At 41.3% G+C, this 24,120-nt stretch overlaps 2 protein-coding genes across 16 annotated transcripts; one reads left to right on the forward strand and one right to left on the reverse strand.

The window, feature by feature from the left end:
- Positions 1–29: 29 nt before the first annotated feature.
- Positions 30–2,627, reverse strand: LOC115050746 (uncharacterized protein C1orf43 homolog). 4 transcript variants are annotated; one of them, XM_029513786.1, is made up of 7 exons: positions 2,280–2,627; positions 2,104–2,205; positions 1,905–1,990; positions 1,762–1,790; positions 1,335–1,501; positions 887–945; positions 30–754 (listed from the first exon to the last, which is right to left on the reverse strand). In XM_029513786.1, the coding sequence occupies exons 1-7, from the start codon at positions 2,340–2,342 to the stop codon at positions 547–549; spliced, it is 714 nt and encodes a 237-aa protein (XP_029369646.1). In that variant the 5' UTR covers positions 2,343–2,627; the 3' UTR covers positions 30–546. The 4 variants fall into 4 exon arrangements, with proteins under 4 accessions (XP_029369646.1, XP_029369645.1, XP_029369648.1 ...); XM_029513785.1 differs by having other exon boundaries at positions 1,737–1,790; positions 1,882–1,990; XM_029513788.1 differs by lacking the exon at positions 2,104–2,205.
- Positions 2,628–3,403: 776 nt separating this feature from the next.
- ubap2l (ubiquitin associated protein 2-like) lies at positions 3,404–23,563 on the forward strand. Of its 12 annotated transcripts, none has more exons than XM_029514061.1 (30): positions 3,404–3,423; positions 4,845–4,982; positions 5,578–5,655; positions 5,900–6,010; positions 6,620–6,794; positions 8,988–9,089; positions 9,242–9,287; positions 11,387–11,431; positions 12,129–12,235; positions 12,562–12,621; positions 12,704–12,756; positions 12,923–13,008; positions 13,226–13,406; positions 13,486–13,684; positions 13,877–14,217; positions 14,403–14,575; positions 14,808–14,928; positions 15,387–15,462; positions 15,569–15,767; positions 15,891–15,957; positions 16,220–16,550; positions 17,536–17,624; positions 17,758–17,811; positions 17,926–18,007; positions 18,252–18,469; positions 18,678–18,783; positions 20,152–20,277; positions 21,910–21,977; positions 22,113–22,307; positions 23,053–23,562. In XM_029514061.1, exons 2-30 carry the CDS (start codon positions 4,887–4,889, stop codon positions 23,146–23,148), a joined length of 3,681 nt encoding a protein of 1,226 aa, XP_029369921.1. In that variant the 5' UTR covers positions 3,404–3,423; positions 4,845–4,886; the 3' UTR covers positions 23,149–23,562. The 12 variants fall into 12 exon arrangements, with proteins under 12 accessions (XP_029369921.1, XP_029369923.1, XP_029369920.1 ...); XM_029514063.1 differs by lacking the exon at positions 3,404–3,423 and adding an exon at positions 3,497–3,602 and having other exon boundaries at positions 14,838–14,928; positions 23,053–23,563; XM_029514060.1 differs by lacking the exon at positions 3,404–3,423 and adding an exon at positions 3,497–3,602.
- Positions 23,564–24,120: the final 557 nt, after the last annotated feature.

Consider the following 24,120-nt stretch of genomic DNA (forward strand, 5'->3'; position numbering starts at 1 on the left):
CGGCCGCAGTGATGACACTGAGCATAAAGAAGGGTATTAATGATTTTATCTCAAGCTGCACATAAATACATAATAACACAGAAGCAGTTGAATGTGTTCTAATTATCCTCATAAATATCTTACAGAACAGAAATTCATGTTACTCAAAAGTATGACATTGTTTACATTTGGAGAGAAAATAAATAAGATGAATCCATGTGTTTTTACAAAAATGACTAACACTTCCCAGGTTGGCAACAATCATTTGCCCACTGAACACAACCAAGGTCCAAGATAATCGCAAAACCTTTGATGTAAGACAGTTAAATAAAGGCTTTAACATAATAAAAAACGAGATTTTGAAAAACGTATGAATTGGGACATCTTTTTCCACATAATCTTTTAAATTACTTGAAAAAGATTGTGTGGAACTCTTGCAACAGTCTCTGACCCAGATGAGCTGCAGATCACAGTTCAGTTTGCTTCCCAGGGGGCTGTGTAACTGTTGCACATACGTGCTTGCAGGCTGTACCAACATTTTCGCACGGTCCATCTGGCAGTACTACTTCAAAGTGTGCTCTCCAGTGTGTTATAGTTGTCTTTGAAACTTTTGAGCTCCAGGAAGTGCTTGGGCCTTTTGCTGCGCTGGCCAGTAGAAGGCAGGTAAGTGACCTGGATGGTGGAAGGAGTGCTGCGGACAGGTGACGCTGTCAGGTCCTTTGCAGCTGACTGGTGATGCTGGTCCAGACTGGTGGTGCTGGAATAAACCTTCACTCTGTGGACAGAGATTGAAAAAAGATGTAAATTACATCATAACATGACATAATGGCAGTGAAATAGTGGTGGTAACCCAAAGCACATCAGTGGGGGGAAATTTTTAAGTCTGGAGCAATCTGACAGCACTTACACATCAGCTAATTCAGTAAGAGCCTGTTGGTATTCAAGAAATTCTGTCTCCCCAAACACCTGAAACAAAGAGTTTAAAAAAACTCATTAGTAACATAACATCTCATGGCGTAAATATGAAGTCCATTATATTTTATTTTCCTTTCATCACTTACTATTGTTACACAGGGTTTGAGTGCAACATCACTCCATATTTACTTAAGTAAGGGAGTGTTTAAATGTATTCATTATATGGTGCCCTAAAAAAAATCCACAGTGAAATAAGTAAGTTTTCTGCTAGCAATCGCAGAAGGCAAAACTGAATTTTAGAAAGGTTACACTTCCATTTGTTCCACTAAACAGCCATCAGTGATGGCAATAAATGATCAACATAAAGGTCAATTTACTGCTCACTGCAAAAAAAAACAATGTAGTGTTTTTTATATGAGGACAAAAACAGAAGAACTCACCCCTGTCCCATGGCGAGCGCTGTCATAGCCCTCAAGTAACCTGTCAATGAGCGTGCTGTGGCTGCTCTTTATTAGAGAGTGTGAATTGCGCAACTCTGAGAGCCAGCTCCTGAAGTTGCGCCCTGTAAATGCACTGGGACTGCGGCTTATCTCTTGCAGAGGAATTCCTGAGATACGAACGGGAAAGAATAAGAAATTAAGGTTAGAAAAAACTAAGTACCTTCAACACCAACAGTCAACTGGGTCAAAAAAAAATGACGACTTGGTAAAGCCATCAAGCATATTTTATTATTTTAAAACACAAAGCTTGAAGAGGACAGTTACATGAGGATTTTTGTTTGATGATGACGAGTGAGGGAATAATATAATCCCTAAATTTAAGCATCAGTCTCAATGCTTCACCTGAATCACGGATGGCATCCAGGGCTTTCATTCTGTACAGGTAGTTGTAGCAACCTACAGAGGCAAACATGATTTCGTTACATTTCACAGTAAAACACCATCTGTAATGCAGGTGGCAACAAATAGATTTTAGAAGAGGACTGACTAATCTGTAATCCTTGCTTCAGCCTGTCGTCTTCTTCTGACAGGAGGCGAGGTTCGAAGCAGATCTCCTGGACTTTGGACAACCTGAAGTCAATGTCCTCCCTCAAGCCCTTTACATTCATTCATGCAGAAAATACAGACTCCTAAACATTTGCACCAACAACATCTGCTGGTTGACAACACATGAGTTAACACGTTGTGTATTAGAGGAGATCCCCTTTACCTTAGGTGCATTGTGGCCGATGGGTGCGTGGGGTCCCCGTCGGGATCTCATTGCAAACCGCATGATTTGCCTTTTGACGAAGATGAACAGCAGCACAAACACCTGACCGATAAAACAGCACAGCATCGTAAACTCTGCATCGCTGAATTGACTTTCACTGCAAATCAGCTGCTTACCAGACTGCCGTAGGCCATGACTAAAACAACATTGACCCCTGACAGAGGCGATGAGTCTGCCATGTTTTCCGTCTGTGTGCAGCTCACACACAGGCCGATCAGCTCGCCGCCAATGAATCGAAAGGTTGTGTTGCTACTTTAGCCAGGTAGCTAATAGTCGGGTGTTCATTTTTGAACAGAGTGCCCACCACAGCACAAACTACAAGCCGCTTGTCGTGCTGCAGCCTCTAAAGTTTGTTTTCTAGAGGTGTAGCTATGCAGAGACCCATCTATATATCCTCTTCCTATCGAGCGACAGAAAGCATGAAATTACGCAGTTTGGCTTTAGCGTTGGCTTTGCGTCAACACCGCGACAGCGACCGCTGCTTTGCGACGCCCCAAATTACCGTAATAACAGTATGTGAAGGACCGGTGACGTTTTACAGCCAACCTGTAGGTTAATTCAAATGTTGAATAAAATACTTTGTTTTATATTTTGCTCTCTTTTTTCTTTGTTTTTTTTTCAACAGCATTACCGTTTTTTTCAACATAAGTGGACCACACTTTTTTCTTCACATTTAATTGACCCAACAGTCGCAACAAATGCTCATTGTACTGCATTATATGCTATATAGTATATATGTATAATTTATTTTTTTTTACTATATTGTGCTGTTCAACACGAAATTTAAATTATATTAAATAATATATGCATCATATATAGCAGCATAGTTAGAATGCAATTCATATGTATCATATATAATATATGCAATCATTACTTTTATGCACACTTACGTTTAAATTATGAAAGTAATAGTAGCAAGTCTTTAAATAAGTATTTATTTTATCGGGATTTTGGAGCAGCTACAGTTTAGGTTTGTGCTATTTGCGTGAATTTGTTGTGTCTTCTGTTCATGTAAATATTACAATTTTTCTTTGAAATGCCTTTTTTCTGCACGTTAATCAGTTAATCTTGCACCGTTGAATCGCACCTTCTGCTCGGTGTAGTGTTTATGGGATAATTTTTGCATCCCCATCGTGAACATCAGACGCCGACATTAAACCACATCAGTGAGCGATCACATGTTGAGGGTCCGGTTTCCGTGAAGCGCCGTGTGAACCACGTGACGCAGCTCTCCGCGGTGTCAGAGTGGAAAAGAAACAGGTAAATTCAGTCTCTCGCTTATTGTGTGAGCGAGTCGCTTCGTTATATTTTCTCTATTTTTGTTGTATCAAGTTGCGGTTCAGGAATTGTATCCTGTCCTGAATCCGGCTCGAAGGTCGACAACGAGACCACTTGTCGGTCGGTTGTGTAGCAGTCTCATATATTGAGCCGGGTTTCTGGTCAGTATCGCCTGTTATTTATTTTCATTTTAGAGGCCTGCAGGCCTGCCATTAGCCTCGGTCTTGTCTACGTCGAGTGCCCGTCCGTCTGATTACGCCCGGGCCAAGTTGATTGTTTTTTTAAATGTAGCAGAACTGCGGTGTACTTTATGAAGCAGCTAGTTTGCTAACGCAGCTAACTAACCGACGCTTCCTGGCAATGTAGCTACGCGAAACGACGTTAGCTGGTGGAGTTAGCATGGCTACCGGTCGTTAGCAGACTGGTGGCAAAGGAATGGCATGGGCGGGTTGTTGTTTTTTTGTTTTGTTTTGTTTGTTTGTTTGTTTGTTTATTTATTTCACTGGGTGAACACGGAAGCTTAGTTGCTTGCTCTCTAGTTGTTTATTATCTCGTTTACTTCTTGGCCACCGAGTCTGGCCAGCTAACGCTAACAATCCAGCGTTATCCGTTATCGGCACCTTATTAGCCGGCTAGCTAGCGGCGTTAAAGTTAGCCACACAGTCGCCATGAGGTGAAGCTGTGAGAAGCGGAAGCCCACCGAGACTTGAAAGCTGCTTGCTTGCCCCCCCCCCCCCTCGAGTATTAGCCAGTGGGCTAGCGTTTTGGCCATGTGGTGGGCTAGTGAAATTGGATATACTCGACGGGGCCCGGCTCTGGGCTTGTTTGTGGGCTAGTCCACACGGGGTTTTACGTAACATAAGCAAGATTAAGAAGTAGCTGTCAATAACGAGGTTAACAGTTAGCTGTTGAGCTGAGGTGTAGTTGGCAGACCTCACTGTGTGTTTGGGTCTTCTCCCTCATTCAGTGCTCAATCAAATGCCGATTTGCTCGATCATGTGAGGTAATGTCACAATATACTCTACCCGACCGCCACAATCGGGCTATTTTGATACATAAAGTGTTGCATCATGTCCTGAGCAGGGGAATAAGTTAATCTACGTTGTGCTTCTGCAAGCCTGGTATGCAACAACACCCAGTGCACCATGGCAGCTTCCCGGGTCAAACCCGTGGTTAGCTCCCTGTGTTCTAGAAAGAGGCTGAAAAACAGCCTTTGTCAAGACGTCCAGACATCTCGGTTACAAAGCTGATGGTGTCCTTTTTAATATCACTGAGCTTTCCTCCAGTAGGCGATGAGCTATCAGTCAGTTTGAGGAAGTAGTATTTTGGCGTGCAAAACATGTATATGACAGAAGTAGGTCATAGTCACATGGCTATAATGGCTCTCCTATCTCTCTCTTTAGGTGTTATTCCTTTGTAAATACTGTTATTTGTATATACTGTAAATGATGACGTCCATGGGCGGGAACCGAGCCCGGGGCAGCTGGGAGCAGACACAGGGCCAGACACAGAGCCAGACACAGCACAAGCAGAGGCCTCAGGTACTTTCACTCGGACCACCTGTCCTGCTGCCCAGATCCAAAATGATTTGCACCAAGATTCCAGCAGTGTATTCAAATCAAAAGTCACCTCTTTGGTTTTTTGAGTCACAATTAGATGGTGCAAATAGCAGTAATAGCAACAGTTTTATTCAATATTTGATCAAATACTATGTGCACAGCTCAAAATAATATACTCCAGGGAACTGTGAAAGAATGCAATTACAGCCTTTTTGAGAAGCTTCAGGACTGTTTACAAAATTCTGACACTCTTTGCTTATGTTAGATGAGACAATAGTTGAATGACAATTTTAGGTTGTTTTTTTTTTTTTTTTTTTGATGAAAGTACCAAAATGTGACCTTTTTTGAGAGAATGGCCTATTTCTTGCAGGTGGTCATTTGTCCTATTTTAGATTTTAGGTATAATTTAAACCAAATGTTCATCTACAAATATAACTGGAAAAACTAATTTCATTCGATCATAAGAGTTCCCATTTGAGTTTGTAAGATAATCAGCTCTTAAAAGATGAAATGTTTAAAGTAAAATGAGAAAGCTTTGTTACTATTTGACATGTAGAATGTTTTGTTCTTAAAACAGGCCACTGCAGAGCAGATCCGACTCGCGCAGATGATTTCAGACCACAATGATGCGGACTTTGAGGAGAAAGTCAAACAGGTGAGAAGATAGACCTATCTGTACCCAACTTTCTATTTTGACCTCTCACTGAAATGAGAATTATACACATTTGTACTTCATGTATATTTCCTTCGCTATGATTTTTTTTATAATTTTTTTTTTTTTTTTTAATTTTTTTAAGCATTTACCATAAATCTGGAGAACAGCCCATCTATAGATTAGATGCCAGGAGTGTTTGCCAGGGGGTCATATCTTTATCATCATACCACTCCTTCTTTTCCAGCTGATTGACATCACAGGCAAGGACCAGGATGAGTCTATGATTGCACTGCACGATTGCAACGGGGATGTCAACAGAGCCATTAACGTGTTGCTGGAGGGTAGCCCAGACACTGTGAGTATAGGCTTTGTGTGAGGGCTTAGTGCTGTGAAGGCCAGGTTCTGGAGAAATCAGGGCCACACTGGGTTAGATAACTATGGTAATGAACGAATATGAATTATGTTGTATGAGTTGCGCTCCTGTGAAAGTTATAAGCATGGTACTCCACAAATGGGTGGTAATGCACAGCACATTAAAGGGGATTGATGAGGGTTTGCCAGCTACTTGGATTGTCATACTCCAAGAACAGTTAAGTAAGGCTCGGCGAAAGAAACTGGCTTGTTTCGTATGTGTTGCTTGCAAATTACTGTCAAGAGGAACCAAAATTTTTTTGTTTTAACGTTGCAATTTAATGATGCTGCTGCCATGTGTCACCCACACTGCTTAAAGCAGTCAAGAAATGGGGGTGATGCCTAATGAAAACATTATAGATCAACAGAAACTAGTTTGCTTCTATAGACACATACTTCTTTTGATGTTTCAGCTGGACACACCGTATTGGTGTTGTATCAGTAAAGATGCACAAGAATTGACCCTCACTTTATTCAAGTGTTTTCTATTCGAGGGAGTCGGTGCAAAGTCAACAAGTCCAGCAATTTAACACTTGCTTTACTTTTTTATAAGGACTCTTGGGAAATGGTGGGGAAGAAGAAAGGGGTGTCAGGCCAGAAGGAGACTAGCCAAGCAGAGACCGGAGAGGAAGGCAAAGAGAACAGGGAGAAAGGAGGAGAGAAAGACGTAGCACGTCGCCGGGGTGGAGCTCCACGCAAGGGCCGCGGAGCCAGCAGGGGACGAGAGTGTAAGTGTTTACCACACTTTTTATTGCAAGGTTACTTGTGCTTCTAAATCAAAATGCTTGATGCCCCACACAAATTCTTCTTTGTGCTATTTTAGAATTATTTATTTCAATTCTTTGCTTCTATTTTTGCTTTGAGTACGTTTTTTAGTTATTGACATTGTTTAATTTGTTTTGATAACACTCAGTGTGCTTTCTTCTCTACTGTGGATGTTTGCTGTTCATATGGGTGGGATACCTGTATAATAACTACATTTGACCAGAGGTTTGGATGCAGGCAAAGTTTGTCTATCTTCATAACAGATATGACACATTGTCCTATCACATATCCACCTTATTTTCAAACATGGAAATAAATAGTGACGAACTTCCGTGTTTTTTGTGCGGCACTTCCGGTCAGCCACTTTTCCTTACCGGAGCTGACGGTGCAAGCTAATGTTGATCAACAGTGTTGTGGGTACACTATAAAGAAACCTTAGAAAAACAAGATGGGAGGCTTGTACCACATCCTCAGATGCTGATGTACTGCCCAGTCAAAGCAAAGCCAACTTCCACTCTGCTGGGGTCTTACTAAATCAGCTGGCACGGTCGAAATGTCCGGTTGGTCCTGCAGTCACGCATGAAATAAAAATTCAATTGACACTTGAAAATGAGAAGACATTTTATTTAACATCAAGTTGTATGTGTAATTATATAGTCTGAAAATCTTTTAGTACCATTTAGTTCTTGAAATATAATCACAGAAATAGAAGAATTAATGAAAAATAGAGGTGACAAACACGAAATGTTCTGAATAAAGCAAGCTCATTCAAGAAACACCCTCTTTCTCATAAGTTGTAATTGTTTAGTTGATGTAAACGTACACATTATATGTATGTATATCATACGTACAAATGATAGCACAATGAATTCACAGTGGTCTCTAGATTAAAAAAAAAACAAAAAAAACAAGTGGACATGACATTTTTGCCTAAATGTAGATTGCCAGTTTTACTCAGCATCCTCATGGATGAACCACAGGCAAAGGGATTTATCGTCTTTCTGCGGAGGATGCAGATCCTATCGCACCTTACATCCACATTCAGCTCTCGTGCACAGCCGATGTTCAAAACACTCTCCCTCTAGGTAAACTTTGTGTTTATACCAGTTGTTGTTATAGCCCCTAACTGCACAAGAGACCCCGGTCTTCCTTGACTAAAAGCAAAACAAAACACAAATATCTCTCTGTAGCTGCGGTAGACACAAATTAGCTAATAGCTACACAATTGTGAAGAGTGCTGGACTGGAAGTGTCGCACAAAAAACCTGAAGCTGGCTGCCTTCTGCCTTGCCTCTGTGCTTCCGTGAAAAATAAGGTGAATTGATGAAATATTTGTTTTGTCACGCTGTTTGGAAGCAGAACAGGACTTCAGCCTTCAGAACTAAATTATGGCTTTAATAAAATCCTCTCCACGATGCAAACCATATGCACAATCAGCAATTAAGTTATATATTTTAATTTGTCAAATTCTGTAAATTGTGTCAGCCGTATTTGCATGTCAAAGGTGCCACAGAGTTGTATTGGCTTGCACTGTCACAGGGGAAAATAAAATCTCATTCACCTTCTTTGTGTGGTGTTGACATGTGAGGTGACCACACAGATGGTCTCTGGTCAAGTTATTATTAAAAATCAAAATGATGGCTTGCAATAGTTTATGATGGAATTTTGGCAAACCTGCCAAAATGGTTGACAGCAAGAAAGTCTAATGCAATATCCTTCATTAATCAGCGCCCCAATTCATCATATTTACATCATGAATGTCTGCAAGATACAAAATCCCTGCTGTGAATTTTCAGATTTCAGTCATTCACGTAAACTATATGTTAACCTACAGATAAGCACCCAAGAGCCCTCACAGAGTTTAGAATTTTTATCAGCTGTTTTGGATGAGTCATTCCTCAAACAAAGCTCTATTTCTCTTAGTTCTTTCAAAATAAAGCTTCGTACTGGGGAATCAGTTGAACACAAAGACAACAAAGAAAGAAGTGGAATTAAATGTTTGGACTGAATGTCACCTCCATAAAAGCAATTATAGCTATTTACATGTTATGGAAAATTTCTCTTAATCAAAAAACCTTTTACTTAAATCATTGTTTTGATATCCCTGTACTGTGTAGTTTCTATATTTGATGCAATAATTTGTGTCCTTAATCCAAGTTCGTGGTCAGGAGAATGGCTTGGATGGCGGTAAGGCTGGAGTAGCCGGAAGAGGTGCGGAGCGAGGCCGAAGGGGAAGAGGCAGAGGAAGAGGGACTGTTGGTAAGTTACTAAAATGTCTTCAGTAAAACTCACTCATGAAGGCAATGCATCTAAATCAAAACAAGATTTGATTTTATTTTAATTTTTATATGAACCACTGCCATTCTTTCATTGTCAAAATAGGATTTAAAGTAAGCTTGTTGTTTCCCCAGGAGTATCTGGACGGCGAGGAGGCAGATTTTCAGCACAGGGCATGGGGTAAGAGAACACCTGCGTTGCCTAAAACTACAGGGCCTTTTGTTTGTCTTTTTACCTGTTGCCATGGTCACCAGAGAGCAGGACCCTAGCCTGTTGTTTAGCCTTAATCCAAAGAAAGGGGGACATACATCAGCCAATAGGATGCAATCGTGGGCCAAGTGCCTCCTTAGACTATATGGTGTCTAAACATTTTCTTTAGAGTTAAATTTAGAAACACTCACTAAAAGGGGTATCAGGAACTCAGGTGGCTAACTTTGCGGTCTCTGCTCTCTGGCCCAGTGCTATAGCATCATTCAGCTTGTGTTTTCTGTGTATTAATTTCTGTGTGTGAGTAGTCATTGACATGCCAGCTGATGAGCTGTCATTGTGTATTCGCAGCCTGACTAGTGGTTGTCCAAAAATACTTTGATTCTATACCTTAAGTGGCCTTCCTGGTTCATCTAATTGTCATTGAATGGCAACACTTAAACATTAGTTGTGAGAGGAAAAAAAAATAGTCTACCAGTAAGGTGTAGCATAATATTACTCTGGTTAAAGATTTTAAAATCCCCATTGGGTTTGCTGATGTAGCACATATGACATAATGTGGCATTCTCAAAGGAGGTCAAGGGCTGAGTGGCTTCCGCCCAAGAAAAGCTGAATGTTGTTTTCTTTCCTACTAAAGCAAGTATTGAATCCATACTTCAGAGGGGCATAAATGTGTATTTGTACACAGAGGCATGGGAGGTAGATGTGTTTGGGGGAAAGAACTGGTTTGTTCAGGTTGTGCTGCAGACCAAATAACTATAAGGTTACAAACTCCTAAGTCTTTAAGGGGTATTTATGGTCTGCATTTCTCCCATCCTGTAAAAATGCAATTGATAGCGTTGATTTAGATATGGACTTGAATGTCTCAAAGGAATATTTGTTTTCATTCATGCTAGATTTAAGTTGCCGTTATAGCCTTCGTCCCACACCAAAGCAGTTATGTGATGACTTGTTTTTTGTTGCTAACAGATATGGCTTACCAGCTTCGCTTCGTTTAAACACATTGACTCGAAGTGATATACAAGTCTTTTAAAAGTAGCAGATAAGGTGTTTACTGTGTGATCAGATGATAGCGGAAGCTTTATGTTTGCTGCCATTGCAACCTCATAGTAGCTCTGAGATGATGCTGAAGCAGCTTGCAAATAAATACTGTGAACTCACAAGGACAATGAGCAGCACAAAACATTGCTTTTATTTTTATAATGTAATGCAATTTAGATCTATATTATGTTTAAAGGGTGCTCCCCCAGTTTAGTGACTCTGGTTAATAACATCTTCAGTTATTGCTTTATAATAATTGTTAAAATAATGGAAACTAAAATTGTTTCAGCCAGAGTGGTAATGGCTGAACCTGCAGAATGTAATGTGGCCACATATGTCGACCTCCTCCATTCCTGATGTTTGCTGGTGTAAAAGGAGTCTAGATATTGCTAAGAACGAGAGAACACAGCTCCATTCATTACATAGCCTGTTTGTTTTCAGCTGCACCACAGCATTTGTTGGCTCATTTACAGTGCTGTTTCTTTGGGTTAACTGTTAGCAGCCCTTGTGTTTGAATTCTCTGCTTCAATTTGAATGCTTGAATGGATAAATAAAGTATAGTTGTAATCTCCCAGAGGGTTTATTTTTGGTGACTGTTTATCATGAAACTGATTTATCACAGAATATATGCATCAATATGTAAAGCAATTATTGAGTGCCTCTTACAGGTCTAGTTGCATATTCAGATTATATAAAAGATTGCAGATGGACTGTCAATGGAAAGGATTTGTGAGTGTTATCTCTTATGACTACTCACATCTCGCAGGGAAGAATTTGTGGTAGCATTCTGTGCAGTTCTGTTGGATTTTTTTGAAATGCGAATTGACCCACCATGACTAAAAGCACACTGGCTTTGCCTTGCATAGCAGATACTGACAGACATGTAGTGTTTGTTACAATACTGGCAAAGGTAGATCAATGGCATTTTGCTTACGCTGCTGCTCCGGATTATGGTCTGCCAAACACAAGATTTAAATTCTTTTTACTTTGTTGTCCTTCCTGTAATTGTTACCATTATTTTTCCTCTAAAGCCAGATTGATAAGGGGCCCAGATATGATATTGCAGGAGGTCAGAGGTGAGTGCATTGCCTCTAGTGTGTCTGTTGTTCTTGCTTTCTTTAGGGTGGCTTTTGAGTGCCATAAAACTGAATGATCTAATAACGGGCATCAAAGCAGACATTCCTATCATCTATTCCGAGGATATGAAATGCATATGGCCACGTCTAATGTTGAATAGCTTTATGCAAGCCACAAATACCCTCATATTTGAACATGACAAACCTGAAACAAATGAAGCTATCTGGCTTGACTTGAATCTAAAGGAAAGTGATGATGTTTGGGTCTCATCGGATCAACCCCCCAGTAAATACAGATTTCAAATTTAGGAAATACATCCATGATTAGGAAGGAATTGAGTTGCAACAAAGTAAATAGTATTTAGATGCCTAGCCCTCATTGCATGTCTTTGCCACAATCTGTCAAAGATAGTACTGGTTTGCCTTCAATCTCACACCATTTCCTTTTTTTTACTTCAACCATGTTATTATGTAAGAAGTCAACGAACGCACTGAAAACCAATAGAATCAGAACAGTTTCAAACCACTCAGAGGATATGCTTCAGCTTAGCTTTTGTGGGTAAGGTCAAAAAGTGGACCCCAGACTTTTGTATGTAATGTCTCACATGTGGCTGATGTTTTTAGAAATGGCCAGTGCATGAACTTGTTTCTTAGCTTAACTCCCCCCTCCCTTTCTTTTTTGGATGGTCTTTCCTAGAACATTCAACCCTGCTGACTATGCGGAGCCAGCCCAGACAGAAGAAAATTATGGAGGGGGCAGCACCTGGAACAACACGGGAAGCATGGAACTGGAGGAGGGAGCGAGTAAGTTAATTTAGAAAGGTTGCCCTCCAGTGAGTGAAGTTAATCTGATCAATCAAGTGTCTGTTTTACATCCAAACAATTTTAAAATCATGTTTGGCATTCCAAAGAAGCTGCCTAGATCAGAGAAGTTTGACTTGCCTTTAGAGGAGACATGCTTTTTAATGCTGGATGTACATATCTTTTTAAAACAATTATCCAAACTTCCTAGACTCCAGACAAGCTGCACTTCTGTCAGATATGTGTGCACAGGTGAATTAAAGACGATCATCTCTTTCACTGACATTCAGCCTTGATCTCCTTGTCTCTCTCGCTTTCTTTGTCTGCAGGGTTGGAATACTCTGCAGGAGAGGGAACAAATTACCCACCCAAATTTGACTCTACTCCTGGTAAACATGTCTTAAGTTATTTTACTTTAGTTTTTTGCATTCCTTGCTCTGTAATGTTAAATCGTTTGTCTTTGATTCATAGGTGCCTGGAGGACAGCCACAGAGGAATGGGGCACCGAGGACTGGAATGAGGATGTGAGTGTTTTCTAGGTGTAACTCAAGTGCTGTAAATATAAGATTATGCGCGCATGTATGTATGTATGTATGTATGTATGTAGCACAGTCTAAATAACGGAGGACTGATTCTCTTTCTTACTGGATGTGTATTTTCAACTTGGACCTTTCCCATCTTCCTCTGCAGCTTTCAGAGACCAAGATATTCACAGCTTCCAGTGTGGCCTCCATGCCTCTGCCTCAAGAGAATGTTACCATCACCAAAGGACAGAGGTGGGTCATTTATGCTTCATACTCACCTGACTGCAGCAAAGAGATTTGACAGGAACTGGCTCAGAGAAAAGTCACTTTTTGGTCTCCCCCCCCCAAACTTTGATTTTTGCCTCCCTAAAACAGTTAATAGTCATTTGTAGTGAGAGTAAACATCCAGTTCAAACAGACACACTTTAAATGTCTGCTTGCTATTAATGACTTGTATTTCTTGTGCTAGAATTGACCTTGCGGTGCTCCTGGGGAAAACTCCCCCTTCCTCATCCTCAGAGACAGAAAACCCCCCCATGGAAGCTGCGCAGCCTCCCTCCTTGTCACAGTCACTGGTTTTCAGCAATTCCAAGCAAGGGGTGCCGCTCTCTCAAACATCCTCCAGCACCCCTTACACCCAGCACAGCATGGTGAGAGTCGCGACTAGTGGAGGGAAAGAAAATTTGAAGTATTTTTAGTATCTCTATCAACAATCTACCAACATTGCAGGTCAGCATGCTGAGCAAGGGTTTCGGGGATGTGGGGGACCCTAAAGGAGGAAGCACAGGAACCACTGGTTCTCAGTTCCTGGAACAGTATAAAACAGCCCAGGCACTGGCCCAGCTGGCAGCCCAGCACTCCCAGACAGGTCCTCCCAATACAAGTCCTTCATCCTGGGACACCAGTGCCACCTCACTGGGGCAATATGGTGAGATGTCTCCCTACTGCTATTATCAGTCAAAGTAAAGATGTCTCCCGTAAAAACATCTGAGCAAAGAAATTTCAGTGTGCATTTAATATAGTCAATTTTAAATGTTATGTGCAGCTTTTTTTAATTTAGAATAATCTGAACTGTTTTCAATGGTTTCTATGTTAACTTTTCCTCACATTCATTGTACAGATATAAAGACTCAGCCAGAGTCTGCAGTCCATTCGCCCTTTGCAAAGCGGCAGCCCTACCAAGCCGCCACGTCAACCTCGTCCATGTTGGATGTTTTCCTGCAGGAGAAAGGCCTGCCACCTTCCTCCTCTGTCTCCTCATCTTCTTCCTTACCCCAACAAACAACATCCTCACCACATGTGGTGCCTCCACCTGCTTCCTCTCTTCCCAAAATGGCAGTGGTCCCTTCTTTAGGCCAGCAAGTTTCACCAAGTTCTTCAGATGCCCAGGGTTCTAGTCCACTGCCTTTGCAGCAACACAAACTCAAACAACAGAAAAAGAGGACATCCATTACAACAAAGGTAACAGTCAAATACTGTATTTATTCTTTCACCCTCATTTTAAGTTGTGAATGAAGACAATTTTTGAAAATGTTCATATTTCCTCATTGACTGTTATAGGAATGTGGTGAAAGTGATTAATGAGAAATAGTTTACTAAAAATATTATTTTCTCTGCCAACTAAAAGTGCTTGCAATCTTTCTCAGATTCCAGCAATGGCGGTGGAGATGCCTGGTTCAGCAGACATCTCTGGCCTAAATCTTCAGTTTGGAGCGTTACAGTTTGGGTCAGAACCAGTTCTACCAGAGTACGAGTCCACCCCAACAACTTCAACACCAGCCAACCAGGTTCAGAATAGTCTGTATACAACCCCCAGCAGGTTGGTGAAACCAGAAATTAACACCAAATGTCATGTGACTATTTTATAACTTTTTATTCATTTGACAGGCCAAAGTATATACAATGGGATGTCATATGAATATTTTAGAGGAAGAAAGAGTACAGTATATCGGAAATCGTGATTCATTAGACTTAAAATTGGTTTGGGTTGTTGTGACAACAATAGATAGAATATAGACAATCAGTTTTGTCAATATCATAACAATCTGCAGTGAGTCGACTCCAGCTCTCTCAAACTCCAGCCAGATGGATCTGTACGACCAGAGAGGGTCTCAGACACGGCGCTACCCTCCCTCAGTCTCCTCCTCTCCTCAGAAGGATATGCAACCCAAGGTGAGCCTTTTTCACTTAAATAAGAAACTTGGTCCTTTGAAGCTCAGTGTAGGCTGTCTGCTTGTTAATTTTAAAGTTTGAAATTGTCTGAAAACTACATCAAATCCAAATCTTCATACAATGTAAAGAATTGCAAATTAAATCAATTAATAAGTGACAGTAGCTTATTGTAGTACTTAACCCTTTACTCTGTGTTCACTGGACTTTTCTAGATGGCACTGCTTAAGCTAAAGCGATTAAAAATGGAAGGAAGCAGACTTTCATACTAAGCTGGACACTGAACATGTTTTCCCCACATGGTTCCAGCTCCTTTGTTTTTTAGCCTTTGCTCTGTGTAATGCTCTGCTGGTTTCTATCTTGACCTGCTGTGAAAATGCTCTGCATATTAAAGCCGTTATGTGACTGTTTCCAAAAGCCCCAACACCCTTCAACTTTTTATCAATGGCCTGTTTCCATAGAAACCTGTGAGCTCACCTTCATTGTTGGTTTTACAGAATGGCTTCAGTTCAATACAAGCAACGCAATCTGTGGAAGGTAAGCATCTGTGTACAATTTTCTTTCTTTTTCTTAAAAGTATCGTCTGACACATTTTCCATGCACAATCATACAACCATGGTTTCCCTAATCACTCTCTCACCAGCTGCAGCAGGCTCTGCAGTGTCAGTCAAGCCAGTCTCTGATTCAGTCACGCCGGCATCCGTTTCCAGCATGGGCACTTTGACAGACAGTGGCTCAGGCCCCACCTCCTTGTTGGCTACATCTAATCAGACATCCCTCAGTGCCCTGGGCCATAGTGATGACCTTCCTCCAAGCACCATGCCCCCTCCTCAACACAGCAAGTAAGACAAAACTAGATTAACACAGATTCTAGGAAATGAACTAATGTACTAAGTTATGACCTCTTGTTGATGTGATTTGGCGATAGGTTAAACACGCTCTGAACTTTGCTGGTGTTTTTGCAGCTCTCACCCACCACAGCAGAACAGCCTTGCTCCAGCTACAGTCCGGACAGCCAACTCAAGCTTGTTGGTTAGTTCATTACATTTGCCATTTTGTTACCATAATGTGCATGTGGGATGTTTTGCTTTAGTAAGAGCATTAAAATTAGTGTGTGTGTGTGTGAGAGAGAGAGAACAAGCATGGTTGTCTTACATGCTTAGGCAGCAGTCTATCTCCCACTATCTCTGTGAGCATTTTTAAGAGATTCATTTCCTGTGTTGGCAGAAAGATGCAATAGACGTCTATTTACTCTAATGGAAATGTAATTTCATCAATTCCATCTATCTCACAGCATCCCGGCGTAGATGGTGACTCAAGCCTGCACTCCTCCTCCTTCCCCTCCTCCGTCTCAGCCGTGCCGTCTTCTTCAGTCCCCTCCTCCTCTTCTTCGGTTGCTGCTGCACAAGTGTCCCTAGGGGCCCCTCAGGCGTCCTCGGTGGGCTCTGCCACAGTCTCAGCCCCTTCTGGCCTCGGTGCCGTGAGTGGCCTGACCATGGGCCTAAACACTGCCTCCATGGGGGCCCCAGCTGTGGCAGCAACCACAGTTTCAGTCTCCACGACAGCTTCAACCATTCCCTCTTCAGCTGCTTCCTCATCCACTCGGAGTTCTGCAGCATCCTCAGGTTAGATACAAATGTTAACAAATTGCACCAAATCATGCATTATAAACAAAAATCTAAATTCTGTGAATATACAGTAGCAACAATTCACAAATAATATTGGAACAATTATGACGATTGCATTGGTCATTTTTCATTCTCACAGGAAAAAAACGTCATTAATGTATTGTGTTTTTACCCTTTTTTTTTTGCATCATGAATCAAATAAGCTTGTTCCTTTCTGCCAGGAGAATATAATTTATAGGCTTTGCATCTCTGAAACATGACCATGTGTAATTTATGAAGTGTTGTGACACAGTTTACCTTTATAAAAAAAATAATTGCAGCTGCTGTCATTAGGATGTTGTACTTTGCTCCTTTTGATAAGAGCACATTGTATTTGTCTGGAATTGAACAAATTAGTTTCCATTTCCTCAGCATCACTGGCAGGGTTTTCAGAATTCTGACTCATTTTGGTTTGCAGGCTCTGTGAAGCCTTTTGTTCGTTTATTTCCCTCACTCTTTCGCACATGGTCGTTGTTTTCTTCTCTTGTCTCTCTGCATTCTTGCCGTTATTTTACCTAGTTTATTGCAAAATTGTCTGTTTATTTAAGGGATTTGTTTGGTTGTAGAAGCAGGGAGTTAACTTCCTTATATTCTTTGGTCCTTTTTTTTTCTCTCCTCTTTTCATTCGTGCTCTGAAGAAGTATTGCGATCCTTTTGAACACAAAACTGATTTAGTAGCACTTGGTTTGATGCAAAGGAAACTGAAATATGATAGAACTATCATGCATTCCTGAGACCACAGGGGTATAAAGTCAAACCGCTTTTCCAATTGATTGAAAAGCTCTATTCTGTGTTCCTGAAGTTAATGTCTTGAGTTTACACTGCCAAATAAGTGAATATATTTTCACAATGTGCAAATGTTGCTCTAGGTTATAGATTTTGGGGCACTAGCTTGAAGAGAAATAAAGCATTCTTACTATTGCACATCCTCTGGTACATCTAGGGAAAGCACCTCCAAATCTGCCACCTGGAGTGCCCCCTCTACTGCCCAACCCCTACATCATGGCCCCGGGACTACTGCACGCCTACCCAGTAAGTTAATGAGAAACGCAGGACAGTGTTGAAGTGATCTCTTAAACTTAAACAGTGTTTCCCAGATTTTGGTTGCATAATTGGTATGCCGCTCAGTAGCAGTATTTCTGGCTCATTTCTTGATTTTTCTCAGCCTCAGGTGTACGGCTATGATGACCTACAGATGCTGCAACCGAGAATATCACTGGTGAGTGTTACATAGATGCAATAAAAAATAAAAACATTGTAATAGTCATACTTAACTTCTTCATGGCCCAACTTTTTTTATTTATTTAACCTCCCTCCTCCCAAATCTCTTCAGGATTATTACAGCATCCCATTTCCAACTCCCACAACAGCATTGACCGGCAGGGAGGGCAGTCTGACAAGTAACCCTTATTCTGGTGAGCCCTCTTCTTATGATTGTCTTTGAGAAGTGAAGCTCACTGTCTTTGTCTGGCAGCCTCACATTGAAGAAGTGAACACCAATTTTTGTCAAATTAATTACTTAAACATTCAGTTTTACTCAAGGATTAACACATTAGATATTGTCAAGGATAAGGTTAGTTTAGAAGGGTGATTGAAGACCTGCAGTCTTTATTCTTTCAGATCTTTTAGTAATTTCACACTGTGATCCTTCCTTTGCAGGCGACTTATCGAAGTTTGGTCGGGGTGATGCATCATCCCCGGCTCCAGCCACCACATTAGCTCAGACACAACAGAACCAGACCCAGACGCATCACACCACACAGCAGACGTTCCTCAACCCAGCGCTGCCACCTGGCTACAGCTACACAAGCCTCCCATACTACACTAGCATGCCAGGCCTGCCCAATACTTTCCAGTACGGACCTGCTGTATTTCCGGTGAGAACAATTCAGACGTGGCTAGTTTACCAACGTGTTGGATTCCGTTACTTCCCCTGTTCCCTCCTTGAGGGGAGAGAAACAAGATATTTACAGCCTCTTTGGCTGTTCTCCTTATGCTGCTTGATTCACAACTGTTCAGTTTCTGGTTTTTTTTTTCTCTTTCGTCACATGTTGAAATTGTGTACGATGTTTGATTTTTATACAGGTGGCTCCTACCTCGTCAAAGCAACACGGTGTGAATGTCGGCGTAAATGCATCAGCCACTCCTTTCCAGCAGGCTAGTGGCTATGGTTCCCATGGATACAGCACTGGTGAGGCTCTAAAACATATTGAAACACCATTTTTAGAGGGCTCATGCGGGTCCTGCACTACATACTTGCAATACCAATAACACTGTGCTGATCCTCACATTGATCCTATTGATTTTTTTTTATTATTTTTTTTTTTTTCCCTCATTGGTGTGGCGTGCATCTTTCATTTGAGCTATGCAGCATCTGCAAGCATAAACATGATGCTTGTGACAGCATTTGTTTTTCTTGTGTCAGGATGGTTTTAAATGGATCATAAAACATTGTCTGATTCTCACTTGAACTGTTGACCTCAATGCTGAACAGAATGTTTTCAACCATGAGTAAGCTTGATCAGGTTTAGATGTGTCCATTGGAAATGCATCAGCATCTTGTATACAATTTTCCTCACCTGCACACATGAGGAACATGCCTCAATAATTCAGCTGTTTTATAGTGACATCTGCCACATTTATCCAATGACCTTTTGTGATAGAATATATGGGATTACCATTTAGACAAAATGAGAAAGAATAGATGGGCTTGATCATCAGTACCTGGTTATACCGGTTTAATTAACAGATAGATTAGATTATCGGTCTCCTGCTGTCTTCCGCGGCTTGCTTTGCTCATTTCAAAAAGTGAAGTTGGCCTGAGGGCTTCACCATCCACCCCATCTCCTGCACACACGTCCGTCATAAACACATCAACGAATGGAGCACTCATTATCGTTCCCTGTTTCTCAATGACTCTTTTCTGAGGCCATACTCTTCCAGCAGTTTCATGTTTTCCCAGTGACCTTCTGGTATCCATTCCATCACTTTTAAATTCTTTTTTTTTTTTTTTTTTCTTTTCTTTTCTTTTCTTTTGTAGAGATGCTGTATTTTACTTTCATGCTTTAAATCATCACTCAACATCCACCTTTGGTCAAATATGCAACACCTATTTGTTCTAAGCTGCACCATCTGCTGCTTTCTGCCATCACCCAACTCAAGCTCACTCTCCACCCAACCCCCACCTTCCCCTCCCACACAACCTGCCTGCCCCCTCACTATCCCACCTCCTCCCATCAGACTTGGGTCAAATAGCACTTGCAAATAATGGTTGGCATTGAATCTGGCCTGCTTGTTATACTGGATGAGTAGGATTTGCCACACAGGACAATGCATTTGGTGTCAAAGTTCAGATCATTAAAGCAAAGAAAAGATGCCAGCTGGGTGTTTCCTCTTGAACTTGGCACTATCTGTATTGGCATAGTTTGGTAAAACCTGTTCATGTGGTACAGTTTCAAAGAAACGCTGACATATTTGCAAATGCTATTGGAGTCAGGTCTGTGTCCCCCTGCCTGGTGTGTCTAACGCTGTGGGCTGCGGCTGTGTCTGACTGTTGCAGGCTATGAGGATGTGGGCCAGGCTTCAGGGAGTGGGGATTTCTGTAAGGGCGGATACGGCACTGCCGTGGCCGCTGCTGCTTCTGCACAAAACAAGCCAGCCAGCTCTGTCACCGGGCCTGGAGTCGGTGAGTGCCGCCACATGCCAAGTTAAAAGGGAGAAAAAAAAAAAAAAAACCCTGTCCCTCCCGTTTTCCTCCCTGTGTCACCAAACCATCCTTTCCCCCCTCTTTGCTCTTGTTCCTTTGCCTCATCGCCGATGAGCTGCGCCTGTGGGAAGACCTGTCACTCCATATGCTTTTTAGAAAAGTCCAATGCAGTCTCCCTCTCTTCCAAGCCTTGTCTGCCATTCTGTCTTGTTACCTGCTGTCTTCCAGGGTAACTTGTCATCAATCCAATCTAGTTTCTGTGTTGCTTAATTATCAGGTTTAGGGGCAAAATGTGGCTGCTCAGAGATGATTTGTGGCTGCCATAAACAGATGAGTTACTCTGGTTGATAGCGTCTCATTTTTCTTTCCTTGTTGCTTGCTTTTCATTCATATCGTCATTGCTGGTGTGTCGTTTTCCAGAGTAATAAGCTTGCCATCCTGCGAGTGAAATAAATTTCAGCCCAAGAGACATGTCCATAATTCCTGATCAAAGTAAAGCTGTGATTTACAGAAGTGTGTGAATATTTAGTCTGCGCTCAGTCACTCACACCAGGTACTGTAATGTGAATAAATGCACTTGAGGGTCTGTACTTCTGATAGTTTGAATGGTATATTGTGGTATTTCCATTTTTGTAACGAGAGTTATGGCTTGTGTATCGAAACAAGATCACACAAGGAAATGGCAACCGCCTGGAGTATTTCCAGTAATCCAGTTGCAGCTATTTATTTAATTGTTGTTAGGAAGTGCCTTGATCATGTCCTTTCTATAGTGGCTGTGGATTTTTTGTGGTTTCTCTTTAAATGGTGACTTCAAACCCCAGAAAGTGATGCTGATTATACGTTTTTTTTGTTTTGTTTTTTTTTATGCCAAACATATGGAAGGCAAACAGCATTATTTGCACATTCAAAGGTTAAATTACTTTGGTCATTTACAGAACATCAATAACAATTTGGCTAATTGACTGGTTCTTTTTTGTTTTGTGTGTTTTGTTTTTTTGGGGTTTTAAGGTGCAGAAATTGAAACATTTATCACAAAAATATGCCAAGACTTGAAGATTTGAGTGTTTCCGCTCTGGTTTGCACACCAGTTGACCCTGTTCTGCGTCTCCATGGCGATATGAGGGGGGGGGTCAGTGTGTGCCAGAGCAGTCTGAGCAGTAACCACCAGATACAGTCAGACTGAAGCCGCTGTGGCTGACTGGAACTGATGCACTGCTACACCACTTTCCTCATCTCTCTTTCAGTTCAACTCATTCCTCTTCATCCCCTCACCCCGTCTCTGTCCTCATCAAGGGGAAGTTCTACTAAAATTATCTATGAGCTTCTGATGACATAGATATTATGCCCAAAATTTCCCAGGATTCTCTTTCCTCTAGTCAAAGCTTTTTCCCTCAGATGTTTTGCCTGGACAAAGTTTTCACACGAGTATATCGTGTCTATTAAAGTGTATATTTAGGAGAGTCCCTGCTGTTAATGCACAATTTAGTAACTGTGCTGCCTAGAATCTCATAATGAGTGGTCATGGTTTGTCTCTTTCACATTATTAGTTTAGCAGTTTTTGTGCTAAGTTTTTGTTTTGTTTTGTTTTTTTCTATTTCCTTGTCTCTGCAGGAGTTTCTGTGACATCAAGCAACACGGGGGTACCAGATATTTCAGGGTCTGTTTACACAAAGACGCAGGTAATTACATCACATAAATATTTAAAGGATCCTTATTTCCTCCATTTTTCTACTGCAGTTAAATTATTACGTATGTTTGAATGAGACTGACAGAATGCATTTTGATTTAAACTTTTTCTCACTTCCTCACTGCAGTCATTTGAGAAGCAGGGTTTCCATGCTGGCACGCCAGCAGCTTCGTTCAGCCTCCCTTCAGCTCTAGGGAGTGGGGGGCCCATCAACCCCCCGGCTGCCGCTGGCTACGCCCCAGCCCCGTTCATGCACATCCTGGCACCGCACCAACAACCCCATTCTCAAATTCTACACCACCACCTGCAGCAGGACGGACAGGTATTGTACATATTTGCTGCTAGTTTGTCTCCATCTGTTGGTGGAGGTCGCTCTCACAGCTGAGGCACAGTGCAGTTTTTTTCAGCAGAGTCATGTACCCTCAGCTTTACTCCCTTTTAATAAGAAACATCCAAAACACAAAGTAGGACACACACTTAGTTAAAAATGATCATGCATAAAAATATTCCTCCTTTATACAAATGAGCTTTGTTTTTTTTTTTTTGTTTTTTTTTTTGCACTTGAATATAAGATTCTGAAATCATGATCATGTCAGATCTAATATAATCCTAACCCTCTCACATGATGAAAGAAATGTCCTCGACCACAAAAACATGATAGGTTGGGTTTAGAAGCCTTAGTATGATTTTCATGAAGGGTGCACATGTGGAGTTGTCATTTTTTATTAATTTAGAGATAAACAATCACTGAAGATTGGGATTAAGTTGAATACCAATATATAATGGCCATTTAGTTAGGATTTTCAGTTTAAATTAAAAGAGCACTGAGTCTAGATGATGATGATGATGATGATAGAACCATCAAATTATATGTATGTGACTGTGTGCTATACATGCCTTTGCATGCATTGATACACAGGTGCAAGTGTAAGTTAATGTTTTCATTTAAAATTGTCCTCAGCAGATGAATCCAATTTTGTGTGTGCGTGTGAGTGAATCATGTAAACAAAATGCACAGTATGAAGTAAACACATGACAGCTCATTGAGCGCTCTCCTCCCACCACAGAACAGCACTGGGCAGCGCAGCCAGAACGCCTCCATTCAGCAGAAGTCTCAGATCAACAAGTCGGCATACAGCAGCTACAACTGGGGGGCAAACTAACATCCGCTGTTGGGCCTTTCCGTTGACAGAGCTTGGAGGAGGCTCGACTCTCCTTCCGCAAACAGTCTCCACATATAAACTCCCTCTTCTTCCTGCAGAGATTTCTCTCCCCAGTCTCTTGGCCCAGCACTCCTGCAACTCTGACTGCGGTCAGAGGAGGTGCTGTGCCGAGAGAACAAGCACTGTAATGACGCATGGATAGAGGGGAGGGACAGGAGGGGAGATTGGAGCTAAATGGTTATAGAAATACACCAACAAAAGGTGAAATATTGAGTGTTGGGAATTTGTATCATGTTAATCCTCCACCCCTTCCCCACCCATTTTTCTTTCACTTATATGTAACATAGAACTGTTTTCTAAAAGAATGAACATTTCCTGTGCTTTTTGGTTGTTTTTTTTTTTTTTGTTGTTTTTGTTTTTTTCTTTTGTGTTCCCCCCCCCCCCCCCCCCCCCTTTTTTTATTTTAATTGTTTCTTTTTGTTTTTTTTACCCCTTGCTGATGGGGAGGAATGATGTAATATTCGAAGGTGGGGGGACAGGCTGGTTTTGTATTTCTCACCCTCAACTCCCCACTCCTTAATTTTAGTGGAAATTCCCCTCCCACAAAAATATCTGAACACAGTAGTTCAACTAATTGCTGTTAAATGTTCGGTTTTTTTTTTTTTGGGTTTTTTTTGTTTTGTTTTTTTTTCCATTTTTATGTCATTTTAAGTTTGAAGAAACAATTCTCTAAATTGGTAGAGTTGTGAAGTTTATTTTTTACCAAATATAGATATATTATATATAAAGACATATAAGCAAGCTCACTGGCTTGGACTGTGAGGAAAGTGTGTTTGTCATGCGACTGCGTGCATGTTTGTACACACACGGGCTGTGGTTGTGTACTGTGCTTTTTGTCCTAGCACAGGAATTTTTTTTTTTTTTTCTTCCACCAAACACCTGTACAGTGACTGTTCCCATGAATTATAAATA

Source organism: Echeneis naucrates, chromosome 11 (genome assembly GCF_900963305.1).
Source record: "Echeneis naucrates chromosome 11, fEcheNa1.1, whole genome shotgun sequence".
NCBI classification, from domain to species: domain Eukaryota; kingdom Metazoa; phylum Chordata; class Actinopteri; order Carangiformes; family Echeneidae; genus Echeneis; species Echeneis naucrates.